The 11,840-nt window shown below is 56.3% G+C and overlaps 1 protein-coding gene across 4 annotated transcripts; it reads left to right on the top strand.

Moving 5' to 3' along the window:
• The first annotated feature begins 1,132 nt into the window (after positions 1-1,132).
• On the top strand, positions 1,133-11,638 carry LOC120878696 (zinc finger protein 250-like). Of its 4 annotated transcripts, XM_040261428.1 has the most exons (7): positions 1,145-1,189; positions 3,700-3,807; positions 4,955-5,020; positions 7,005-7,098; positions 7,312-7,438; positions 7,530-7,643; positions 9,721-11,638. In XM_040261428.1, the coding sequence occupies exons 4-7, from the start codon at positions 7,054-7,056 to the stop codon at positions 11,043-11,045; spliced, it is 1,611 nt and encodes a 536-aa protein (XP_040117362.1). In that variant the 5' UTR covers positions 1,145-1,189; positions 3,700-3,807; positions 4,955-5,020; positions 7,005-7,053; the 3' UTR covers positions 11,046-11,638. The 4 variants fall into 4 exon arrangements, with proteins under 4 accessions (XP_040117364.1, XP_040117362.1, XP_040117361.1 ...); XM_040261427.1 differs by lacking the exon at positions 4,955-5,020; XM_040261430.1 differs by lacking the exons at positions 3,700-3,807; positions 4,955-5,020 and having other exon boundaries at positions 1,133-1,189.
• The last annotated feature ends 202 nt before the right edge of the window (positions 11,639-11,840 follow it).

Genomic DNA, 11,840 nt, shown 5'->3' with positions numbered 1-11,840 from the left:
CATCAGCTCTCTGCCGGGACTAACGCTGCCGGGCTCAAGCTCCTCATTGTTAAAAGGTAAACTGAGGCATATTAGAATTTGTGAAGAGCTTATGTGAGCAAACAGAAGGTGGAATAGTGGTTAGGAGCGCTCTGCCAGCAGGAGCTATATTAGTTTTTAATAGACGGAAAAGCAAAGCAAGGGCTTTGACAGGCCACGACTTAAGCCGTCAACTTAATTGGAGAGCCTAGCTGGGGGCTACCAAGGCAGCAGAGCCACCCCCAGCCTAATGGCCTCCTCGTTTAATTATGTTAACACTGGCAACTGGCCAAAACCATCTAGGATGGTCCAAAAATAGGGCCAAATCGGACAACCTGGGTCCTGAGCTTCAGTCTCTTGGCAGAGAGGACCCTGCCTCACCGGGGTGTGTGGGGCAGACGAGTTCCCTGTGGGAAGCTGACCTCACCTTTCCCGAGTAGAAGCCCTGCCCCTGACGCTGGGGGCCGCTACCCACAGAATTACTGCCACATCCTCCCCCACTTCCAGCCTCGGGCCTTTCCCCAGACCACCTTTCCTGCCAAGAGTCGGGGCACTAGCTTGGTCCTCCCAGCCAACGAGCCACCTGGAAGGACTCCTTGGGGGAGACAGCGGGTGCGGCAGGCAGCAGCGACGGCCACCTCTTCCTCCCGCCCCCGCTGGTCCTGTCCTGCCGAAGTGCGCAAATACTAGCGTAGGGGGACGGGGAGGAGGTCGCCGCCACACACGATGGCACCGCCAGCTAGCGCCAGGCCCCGCCTCGGCAGGTGTGACATCTGGAGGCAACAGGGCGAGGATCCGCCCGACTCGGGCTCGACCTGTGCCCGCAGGGCCGGAGGTACGAGAGACCAGCAGAAGCTTCCGCGAGGCCGCCGGATGTGCAGCCTGTAGGAGACCCGGACGCGGCGTGGCCTATCTACGCGCGGTGGAGGCTGCGTCTCTCGGTGGCTCTGGAGTGTGCGTCAGTCAGGAGAAAGGCGCAGGGCGGGGAGAGCGGGGCCCAAGGCGGACTGGGAAGTGTCGCATCCTAGGAGTGGCGGCCTGGGAGGCGTGGGCGGGGCCCTTGGGGGCGGGGCGCCCTTCGATTGGCGGATGCGCAGACGGGGCGGGGCGCCCCCTTTGTCTGAGTGCGGTGCGGGCGGCCACCCCTGCGGGTGAGGCAGCTGCGGGGACGGTGAGTCGGGGCGCTGGCTGTATCTGCACCCTCTATCCGCGCGCCGGGGTGGGGAGCCAGGACCCTCCACGCGATCGGGCGCTGCCTGCGAGCGCCCCTTGCCTTTCCCTGCCCACTCCGAGCCCCTACCCCACTCTCGCCTCCCCTGGGCCCTCCCCGCTCCCGCGAACGGCGAGCCCTAAGCCGCCGGTAGTCGGCGGCGCCCGGAGCTCCGGCCTTGCGCGGGGCCCAGGTGCGGGCCGGGGGCACGAACACTCATTCCACCGGGATCGCCGTCGGCATCTCTCCGGGGAGAGTGCTTCGTCCCGAGTCCACTCCCGCCTCCATTTTTATCGAGGCTTGTCTCTCGGTTATTTGTGAAAGCCCCGTTCGTGAGCGCGAGCAGCCATTCCCGGGGTCCGCGCGCGACGCTTCGGGGCCTGGAAGCCGGACCCTCGGTGTGCGCTGCCTGGCGTTTCTGTTCTGATCAGCTTGGTTCTTTAACGGGTGTATCGAAGACTTTCTTCTCAGACGATCATCTGACTCCGGTTGTGATGTTTTGTTCTAAGATGGAAGATTTCGAGTGTTCAGTGGTCAAATATTTACCCTCGAGGCTTTTGGCTTTGTGCTCTTTCTTAAAGGGCTTTCCCTACTCCAAGTTTAGTTCTAAAATAAACTCGTTTTCTCTGGTACTTGTGAAACGTTGGCTCCATCTGGAATCATTTTGATGTGGGGAAAGTTGGAAATCCAGCTTCAGTGTTTTCCCTAAACCCTGGTATTTCTGACACTACCGAATAACTCATTTCGCCGTTGATTTGGAAAACCACCTTTGTCCAGTGTTAAATTCTCCCGAGTCTTGGGCCCATTTCTGGTATTTGTGTTGTTTTGATGTGAAAAGGTTTTGATTTTCATGCAAATCTGTGGGTCTCTGCTCTCCAGAGTTTATTCAGGTTCTTTTTATCATATAATTTTAAAATTTAGCTATTTTTCATTCATTAGCTGTGTGCTTTCAGTATACGATATAAAATGATCTCATTTAATTTCTGTTCTTTTTTAAAGCTCAGGTACAGCTCAGTTTTATTCAGCAAATAAAGGATAGTACACCCTCGAGGCGTGAGGGCAGGCTGCTGGGACCCCAGAGGAGAGGCTAATTTCTGCTTTTGCTTAGCTTTCTGGGAGATTGGTTGAGCTTTGTGCAAAGGACTAATTTTAGACCTGTTGTCTGAGTGAGGTTACTGGAATGTCTTCCCCAGGATTTTAATGCCTGGCCTATCTTGTTTGTTTATAGATATGGCCCTACTCAGCCCTCTCTAGTCCAGGACTGCTTGGCTGTCTGCACTACGACTTTGTGGATACAGGGGGCAGCATTAACATATTTCTAAGGTTTACTTTAACCTTGTTTCTTGCTGTCTGTGACTAGAACTGTTTTCCCTGAATATTTTCTGACTCCGTGTTGCTGCTGTGTAGAAAAGCTACCTGTGTGGATACATGTCTGTGATCATTTACCTCTGAAGCATGTAGGGTTGTGGTTTGGGCTTACAGGTGGATCAGAACTGCCTCTTTGGAAGGTGCTTCCAGCCTGGAGGGCCAGGCTTTGAGCAGATGAAGAAAGAGGAGCGGGTCTTCCAGCGGGAAAACCTGGGGGTGAGGATGGTAAGGAAGAGTGGGGAGACCCTGGAGCTATCCACCCCAGACCAGGGACTGCGAGTGTGCCTGTCACGCCTGTCACTGTTGGCGGGGTCTTTGGGAGGAAGATCTTCAGTAGTTCCAGCAAGAGCTGCTGCTGCTAAGTTGCTTCAGTTGTGTCCGACTCTTAGTGACACCATGGACTGCAGCCCACCAGGCTCCTCCGTCCATGGGACTCTCCAGGTGAGAGTGCTGGAGTGGGGTGCCATTGCCTTCTCTGCCAGCAAGAGCTAGAAGTTACTAAAGCTTAGCTTACAGAACAAAATAACGTTGAATCCTAAGCTCTCTCGTCTCTGCAGCCCCGTTTTCAGTTCCTGTCCCTTAGTCACCACCCGAGCCAGAACTCACTTGGAAGAGTGTCTCACTGCAGTGTGATCACTGCTGCAGAGAACGCTGGCCTGCTCTGCTTTGGTTTGGGTTATTCTCTGGGGCGTGGGTGGATGGGTCGCTGTTGTGGGCACCCCTTGGGTGGGTGCTTTTTGTACCTGTTTCTGTGTTGGTGCTGGCATGGCTTCCTTCAGAGCCAGTTTGACCCTTCATGGTGTTAATTCTGACTTTGGGGACCATCTAAACAGGACTTGACCTGCTCACCTGTTCTGCCTTCCTCCCTGAACTCCTGTTGCCTTGAGCTATGGGCCCTGAGTAAAAGCCAGCTTCAGTGCCTGGGTGGCTCTTTTGTCATCCCTGTGGTGTCAGCCAGCAGCCTGCAGTGTTTTTTGCATGTCTTTTCATTCCACGCAGATTTGTTCTAGGAGACCCAGACCTTATCTACCAAAGTACAGGTAAAGAAAAATGAAAAACTAGTTAGTTTCACTTTTACACTTGTTTTCTTTCTCTTTTATCAGAATATAGAGTCCTACTCCATTTGGGCTACTATAACAGAGCACCAGAGACCGGGCAGCCTGTAAAACAGCAAATGTCATTTCTCACAGTGTGGAGGCCAGACATCTGAGGTTAGGATCAGCAGAATCGGGAGCCCTCATCCTGGCTGCAGACATTGTGTCCTCACGTGGAGGGAGGGGTTTCTTATCAAGGGGACTCCACTCTCAGGACCTGAGCACCGCCCCCGCCCCCCCCCCAACATTGAACCTTAGGTCATTCGGAGGCACAGACATTCAGAACAGAGCAACAGGCATACTTTATGATATACTGTTTTCCTTCAGTACTTAGAGGTCATTCTGGGTAGAGCTCTTCTGCTTTCTGTTTTCATGTTTCTCTGGAATTCACTGGGTGGGAATCTTGTCCCCTTCTCTGCCCGTCCGTGCCTCAAACTATTGGCTGGGGGTTTGTGTTAATCTCATCAGATGAGGTGACACTTAAGTTACATGCTCTCTTGAACCTCGCTGTCCTCCTGAGGCCCTCAGAGGAGCTGTGTCATCTCAGTCTGGTGTGTCTACTGCTGTGGACAAGGGCTCACATCCCCTTGTGGTCCTGGGGTCATTGTTTGTGCAACAGGAGCATCGTGAACACCTCCATATCCTGTTCTTTCGCTGACCTGTCTGGCCGCTTGGTGCAGCCTGAATCTTGGTCTTCGTGGGTGCGGGACTGGTGTGTAGAAGGACTGGTGGATTTGGCGGCAGCACCATCCTGGAGTCTGTTCTGAAACCACACAATTCATGTGGGATTCGAACTTACTGTCTCTTAATTGAAACCACACACCTTTGCTCAGGACTTACTGAAGTTCAGGTTCTGTGTCTCAGTGCAGAAGGAATTCACAGCAGGATGCAAAGTGATAGGTGAGAAGTGGATTTATTTAGAGAGATACACATTCCTTAGACAGAATGGTGTCTGTCTCAAAATGCCCTGAAATGTAAGGTGGTTCGTTTCTACGGGCTGTGTAGTTTCATAGGCTGCTGAATAGGAGGATTAATCCAACTATTTCAGGGAGAGCCAGGGGCTTCCAGGAATTCAGGAATTGGGCCACTGCCCACTTTTCACTTTCCGGTCATCTGGCCTTGGAACTGTGGGGACTGTGGGTGTGTTGTCATTTAGCTGATGTATTGCAGTGAGCATATAATGAGGCTCAGCCTCCAGTGGAAGGGGAGCCTTCCGCCATCTTGGGCCTAGTTGGTCCTAACCAGTTTATGTCTCATCTTTAAGGGTTGTGCTCAGTCCCCTTCCCTTCTGGTTTCAAGTCCATCCGAGGAAGGCGTGCATTGCCCAGAGGTATGTCTGCTGCACCTAAATAGGCCAGGTGACTTTCTCACCTGAGAGAGAGCTAGCAGAAACCCCACTTCCCCACTGCTGCTGGAGTAGGTGTTCCTTCGGCACTTGTTGCCATTCTGAAGGATAGAGTGTGGAGTCATTTCTCCTGTAATTTCATACACTTGTTCAGCCATGCTTGAGCCACTGGCTGCTCCGCTGGGACTGGCAGGGGGTGTGAGAACGATGAGGCAGAGGCCCCCAAGGTGGGTCGGGAACGGTCTTAATGAGAGGGTGATGCCTGAGCGCCAGCTGAGGGGCAGGAGGCAACCGGCCGCGGGGAGGGGCGCTCAGAGAAGGGCTCTCAGCAGCCTCAGGAGCGGAGGTGGGGCTTGGAGCCGAGGCGGGGCCCTGCGTCCTGCCGGGGCGGGGCCTGGAGCCGAGGAGGGGCCCTGCGTCCTGCCGGGGCGGGGCCTGGAGCCGAGGAGGGGCCCTGCGTCCCGCCGGGGCGGGGCCTGGAGCTGAGGCGAGGCATCGCGTCCCGTAGGGGCGGGGCTTGGAGCCGAGGAGGGCCCCGAGTCCTGTTGGGGCGGGGCAGGACTGTGCTGCCGCTGGAGGGCGGGTCCAGTGGGCATGAGAGGGTGAGCAGGACACCGACTTCGGGATCTGGATCGAATGCAGGTGCCAGACCAGGGGCAGGCCAGGCCTGGCGAGGGGATTGGTGTCGGGGCTGGATGTTAAGTGTCTGAGGTGCTAGAGGACACCCATGAGGAGATGGCCAGCTGGAGGGGAAGGGGGTTGCCAGCTGAGCGCACCAACAGGAGCCCTGTGCTCCACTGGACATTCAGGCCTGTGGGGCGGAAGCAGCTCAGGTTACAGACATGGGCTCGGGCAGGAGCCGGCCTGGCTGGAGGCCTCGGGCTGAATGATCCAGCAGCTCCTAGATTAGCTGTGCTGGCTGCCAGCACCCACGGGGAACCCGCGAACGGGGATCCTATGGGGACTCATTGTTACATCCTGCCCAGGTGTGGTCAGGTCATCGTGAAAATGACTGTCTACCTCCTCTGGGTTCCCAGAGGACCAGAGCTGCATGGTTCAGGGAGGCAGTATCTCGTGCTGGTGAGGGTGGACAGGGGTGCCCGCGGTGACTGACTTGCTGGAGACTGGGGTTACCCACCGCTGACAGCAGACAAGGATTTGGTCATATGGAGGTCAGAGGAGACCCTGACAGGGGCCACTTGGGATGGAGGGAACGGAGACCACCTGAGGGAGTGGCTGGATTAGGCCATAGGGAGGATGACTGTCCATGAGAGATGGCAGGTGTGGGCAGCCCATGAAGGGTTGGGGGAGCGGTCCTGCTCTTCTAGGGGGTGTGGGCACTGGAGTCGCCACAGGAGGCAGCGGCTCCCCCGCTGTGGGTTCTGAGAGCTGGTGAGGCGGGACCAGCCCCGTTGTTTCCAGTTCTTCATGCCTGGTGGCACCCTCATGCCTGTTTGTCCAACATCAGTGTTTCAGATGAATTCTGAGCTAACTTTATTCACTCCTTGCATTTTTCCCAGGTGATGGGCCTGCTGGACTTGTGCCCCCTTGTGTCTGGCAGGGGGTGTGTTGCACACGCCTTAGCAGTGCTTGTCCCAGTGTTCCCAGAGCCTGCCCAGCCCCAGGCCTCCCCATCAGGTGCTCACACCGAATCTCGGGGTCACTCTGGGTGCCTCCACCAGAACCGGGCTCCCACTGGAGCCGCCAGGCAGGACCAGGCATGCCCAGGGCATCAGTGGGCCCACAGGAGGATTGTGGTCCCCACACCACAAGTGCAGCCTCTCCTCATGGGGGTTGTCTCTGGAGGCAGTTTCCCCCTCCCCATGATGCGCTCACCCAGCCCTGTGTGTGTACTGCAGGCCATGCCTGGTAAACTGGGCAGTCCAACGGCCCTTGGGGCGCATGGCATCCCCAGGCGTCTTGGGTGGGACCATCCTGGACCCCTCATATGCTCCTTCCTCTTCCTCAGCCCTACACACTTCTCCGATACCGTCTCCCTCAGACGTGCCACAGCCCAGATGATGGCAGCGGCCCGGCTCCTGCCGCCACCAGCGGTGCCTCAGGTGAGTAGCCCAAAGGCCTTTGTGGCGCCCCTGCCATCCTCACACCCTCCCACTCCCAGGGGCCTGGTGGCATCTTGAACATCACTGCATTTTGAACACTGTGGCCCCTTCCTGTCGCCCCCCCCTCCCCCCGTCCATACCCCACACTGCTTGCACCCTCCTTGTCTGGGACATGGACTGTGAGTCCAACCTGCAGCCCCCCTGTTGTTCCAGGCCAAGGTGACCTTCGAGGACGTGGCTGTGTTCCTCTCCCAGGATGAGTGGGACCGTCTGGGCCCCGCCCAGCGTGGCCTCTACCGACACGTGATGATGGAGACCTATGGGAATGTGGTCTCCGTGGGTAAGGCCCCCTGCAGGCCTTGGGGGGTGGGGCGCGGTGAGGGTGCTTGTGGATATTGTACAGACGAAAGGACTTCCCTTCCCATGAGCAGGAATTCCAGGATCCAAGCCCGAGGTGATCTCTCAGCTGGAGCGAGGAGAGGAGCCGTGGGTCCTGGACAAGCAGGGCAACGAGCAGCTCAGGGGCTGGGGCATCAGCCGCTCAGGTGAGCGTGGAGTGGCCTCTGTGCACTAAGGGCTGTGCACCTGCGGATGCTCCTGGGGTCTGACCTGGCAGTGACTCCTGCGGGAGAGTGGGCAGCAGGCAGAGGCCCAGTGCAGGGACTGGGCAGGGAGGTAAGTGCAGCTGGGTGTGGGTTGGGTGCCTTGAGGCAAGGTGAGCGCATGTGGCTGCCGGGCCCCTGACAGGTCCCTGCTCTGAATGGACATCAGAGGTTGAGGGACATGGGCTGGTTTCGGGAAGAAGGAAGCACCTAAGTATGAAAGGCAAGTTTCTTAACCTGACTCTTAGTGCGGCTAGAGCTGTTTGCCATGAGACAAAGGAGCCCACTGTCCACAGCTGTCCTGGGGGTTCCGTCCAAAATTTGGCAAGACCAGACACAATAGCACAAGTAAAGCTGTAAGAATTGGAAAGAAAGAGGAAAAGCATTGCTGGTAGTTCATGATATTGTCTATATGTGAGAAGACTGATCAGGACCTCCTTGGTGGCCCAGTGATTGAGAATCCGCCTGCCAGTGCAGGGGTCACAGGTTTGATCCCTGGGCCGAGAAGATCCCATGTGCTGTGGAACAGCTAAGCCCATGTGACGCAACTACTGAGTCTGTGCTTTAGAGTCCAGGAGCCACAACTACTTGGCCCACGAGCCACAAGCGCTAGAGCCTGCATGCCTAGAGCCCATGCTTTGCAGCAAGGGAAGCCACCACAGTAAGAAGCCTGCATATCACAACTCGAGAGTAACCCCGCTCACTGAAGCTAGAGAAAAGCTGTCACCGCAGTGAAGACCCACCGCAGCCAAAAATAAAATAGATAAAATTATATTTAAAAAAATGCAAACAGAACATGTTGACCTCCTAGGCACAGACCCTGCAGATGCTTCAGGCAGAGTCCGTCTTGGAAGTGCCTTTCCTGGTGTAGGGACTGCTTGGTTTTGGAGCCCACTATTTTTCAGGGGCTCTTTTTGGGGTTTGAGGAAGTCCATCGCACAGCACCTGTCCTAAGTTCTGAATGAATTCAACAATGAAGCTTACATCTCAGTAATGCTGTTACCACCAAAAAAAGGGAAAATTGATAGGACTTGAAAACATCCCTGTTACAGAAAAAGCAAAATCCAGTGAATGTGGCCGGTTGCCATTCGGTATGCTTCCTAATAAGAAACCCCAGAGAGACCCTAACCCCCCACAATCAGGTAGGGAGGGCTTCTGGGTCTTGGCCATGAAGCAGAACATGGGTCCCCTGGACTGAGAAGGTCCAGCTCTCATTGGCTAAGTCTCCCCCCAGGTGTGCCCCCCTTGGGTCTTGCTCTGCCCGCTGGGCTTCTCCCTCTAGGACATCCCTCAAGGACCGTTTTAACACTGTCCCCAACCAGGCCTGTGGGAACTGGAGGAAGCAGCAGAGGCGTTGCTGAAATGGGCCTGGGAGGACTGGCTCTGCCCCGTCCCCGTCGCCTGCTGTTACAGCCCTGCCCGCCTGTCGAGTATCCTGGATGAGCATCGTTCTGAGTAGCCAGTCCTCCTGGGACAGTCCTGTTTCCTGGTGACGTCTTGTCAGTTCAGTGGCCCTGTATTCAAGGTTTAAAATCTGTCATCCTCAGCATACCCTGCTCCACGCGCTCAACCTGGAGTGCCCCTGACTTGAGTGTAGAAACACCCTTGCCTTCTCGGCCATCCTCACTGCCACCTGCAGGCCCCGTCTTGTTCCCCAGGTAGGAGTCTGCAGGACGGGCTCTCAGGAGCTCGCGCTTCGCTCCAGCAGCCCCCTCCCTGCGCCGCACAGTAATAGGTGTAGTCCTGCCTTGGTTCCGCCTCTAAGGGCCTCTGGACCCTCCAGGGAGGGCAGGGCTGCGGCTGTGACCATATGTGCCCCTCACAGGCTCTCGGATAGGACCTGGCCCTTCTCCAGCCACACTGTCAGCTGGACACCTTTCCTGTTTGTCTCCCGCTGGTGACTTCTCGCCTTGGGCACTCGAGGGCCGCCCTGTACCCGTGAAGCACCTGCACGGTGGAATGTACTCTGCAGTCTCAGAGCGGGTGAAACACGCTCCCTTTGGTTTTGCTTTTGTTTCAGGATGTGAGCACAAGGATCAGGACCAGAACGCAGACTCCAGCCTGAGGCCGCTCACTTCAGAGGAGATATCAATGATTCTGAGGAAAACGCCTGCCGAGTGGAGTGATCCGGGAAGTTACGAACCTGAGCAGAGTTTCTGTCTGAGTCCCAGCCCTGCCGGCCCCCCTGGAGGCCAGGCCGTGAGTCCCAGCGCGCCGGTCGCCCAGCGCCCGGCCGTTCCTGGCGGGGAGAGGCCCTACCGGTGCGTGGAGTGCGGGAAGTGCTTCGGGCGGAGCTCCCACCTGCTGCAGCACCAGAGGACGCATACTGGCGAGAGGCCCTATGTGTGCGGGGTGTGTGGCAAGGCCTTCAGCCAGAGCTCGGTGCTCAGCAAGCACAAGAGGATCCACACGGGCGAGAAGCCCTACGCGTGCCACGAGTGTGGAAAGGCCTTTCGAGTGAGTTCGGATCTCGCTCAGCATCACAAGATACACACGGGGGAGAAGCCACACGAGTGTCTCGAGTGCCGGAAGGCCTTCACGCAGCTGTCGCACCTCCTGCAGCACCAGCGCATCCACACTGGCGAGCGGCCGTATGTGTGCGGTGTGTGCGGCAAGGCCTTCAACCACAGCACTGTGCTGCGCAGCCACCGGCGGGTGCACACGGGGGAGAAGCCGCACGAGTGTGCAGAGTGTGGTCGCGCCTTCAGCGTGAAGAGGACCCTGCTCCAGCACCAGCGGGTGCACACCGGGGAGAAGCCCTACGCCTGCGGCGAGTGCGGCCGCGCGTTCAGTGACCGCTCTGTCCTCATCCAGCACCACAGCGTGCACACTGGCGAGAAGCCGTACGAGTGTGGCGAGTGTGGCAAAGCCTTCCGGCACCGCTCCACCCTCCTGAACCATGAGCGCATCCACACGGAGGAGAAGCCGTATGGCTGCTACGCCTGCGGCAAGGCCTTCGTGCAGCACTCCCACTTGACCCAGCACCAGCGGGTCCACACCGGGGAGAAGCCCTACGTGTGCAGCGAGTGCGGCCATGCCTTCAGCGCCCGCAGGTCCCTGGTCCAGCACCAGCGGGTCCACACCGGCGAGCGGCCCTTCCGCTGCGCACAGTGTGGCAAGGCCTTTAGCTTGAAGGCCACGCTGATTGTGCACCTGAGGACCCACACGGGCGAGAGGCCGTACGAGTGCAGCCGCTGCGGCAAGGCCTTCAGCCAGTACTCGGTGCTCGTGCAGCACCAGCGCATCCACACGGGCGAGAGGCCGTACGAGTGTGCGGAGTGCGGCCGCGCCTTCAACCAGCACGGCCACCTCATCCAGCACCAAAAGGTGCACAGGAAGCTGTGACCTTGCCTGTACGTGAAGCCACACGGGAGCTCGGGCTCCCAGCCCTGGGAAGCCTCCAGTCCGGGCGAAGCCCCTGCCGGTGACACCCAGTGTCGCCGAGGAACTCTCGAGCAACACTGAAGCGTCTCTGGAAGAACTTGAGAGGACACCTCATTTGCTTCTCTCACCGTCTTGAAGTTACGTGGCAGAGTAGTCTCACAATGGTAGTGAGTTTTGGTAAAGACAGCTACTATTCATTATTAACGTTAGTTAGAAATGAGAAACTAAAGGAAGTTTCAGCAAAAGGACCATGGTCCCAGCAAAACTTCCTCACGCTCCAAATAAAGGTTTTTTTTTCTTAGAATATTATATGCCTTTCCTAAATACAATGGTTGTTCTGATTATTGCACTTAAAATTGGGATTTTGGACTATATTTTCAGTATTCTGTTAAACAGTTAAAGTACTGTGTAGATAAAATGGTATTAAAAAATATTGTTACCTAGTGTCATCATGTAATATGGCTGAAAATGCTAACTGTGTGGAACTACTTGTTTTCTATGAAAATGGTCTAAAGATTAATTAGTGAGAAATAATATAAATTTAGAAAACCCTTCATCTGGTCCTTTAATTTTATTTAAGATCAGAAGGGATGTCCTAACTTATTAGTGAAAATTCAACTCAAAAATGGATCTTTCCCCTAAAACCTTTGCAGATTTATAGGATGTCTTGGGCTTCTGGGCCCATGTGGGCTTAGGAGGTGACTTTGTACTCAAAGCCCAGACCTCACAGCTGCTGTACCACCTGGGTGCCTCCTT

The sequence above is a fragment of the Oryx dammah genome, unplaced genomic scaffold (genome assembly GCF_014754425.2).
Source record: "Oryx dammah isolate SB20612 unplaced genomic scaffold, SCBI_Odam_1.1 HiC_scaffold_19, whole genome shotgun sequence".
Lineage (NCBI taxonomy): Eukaryota > Metazoa > Chordata > Mammalia > Artiodactyla > Bovidae > Oryx > Oryx dammah.
Note: the sequence above shows the minus strand (reverse complement) of the source record. Positions and strands in the feature narration are given on the sequence as shown.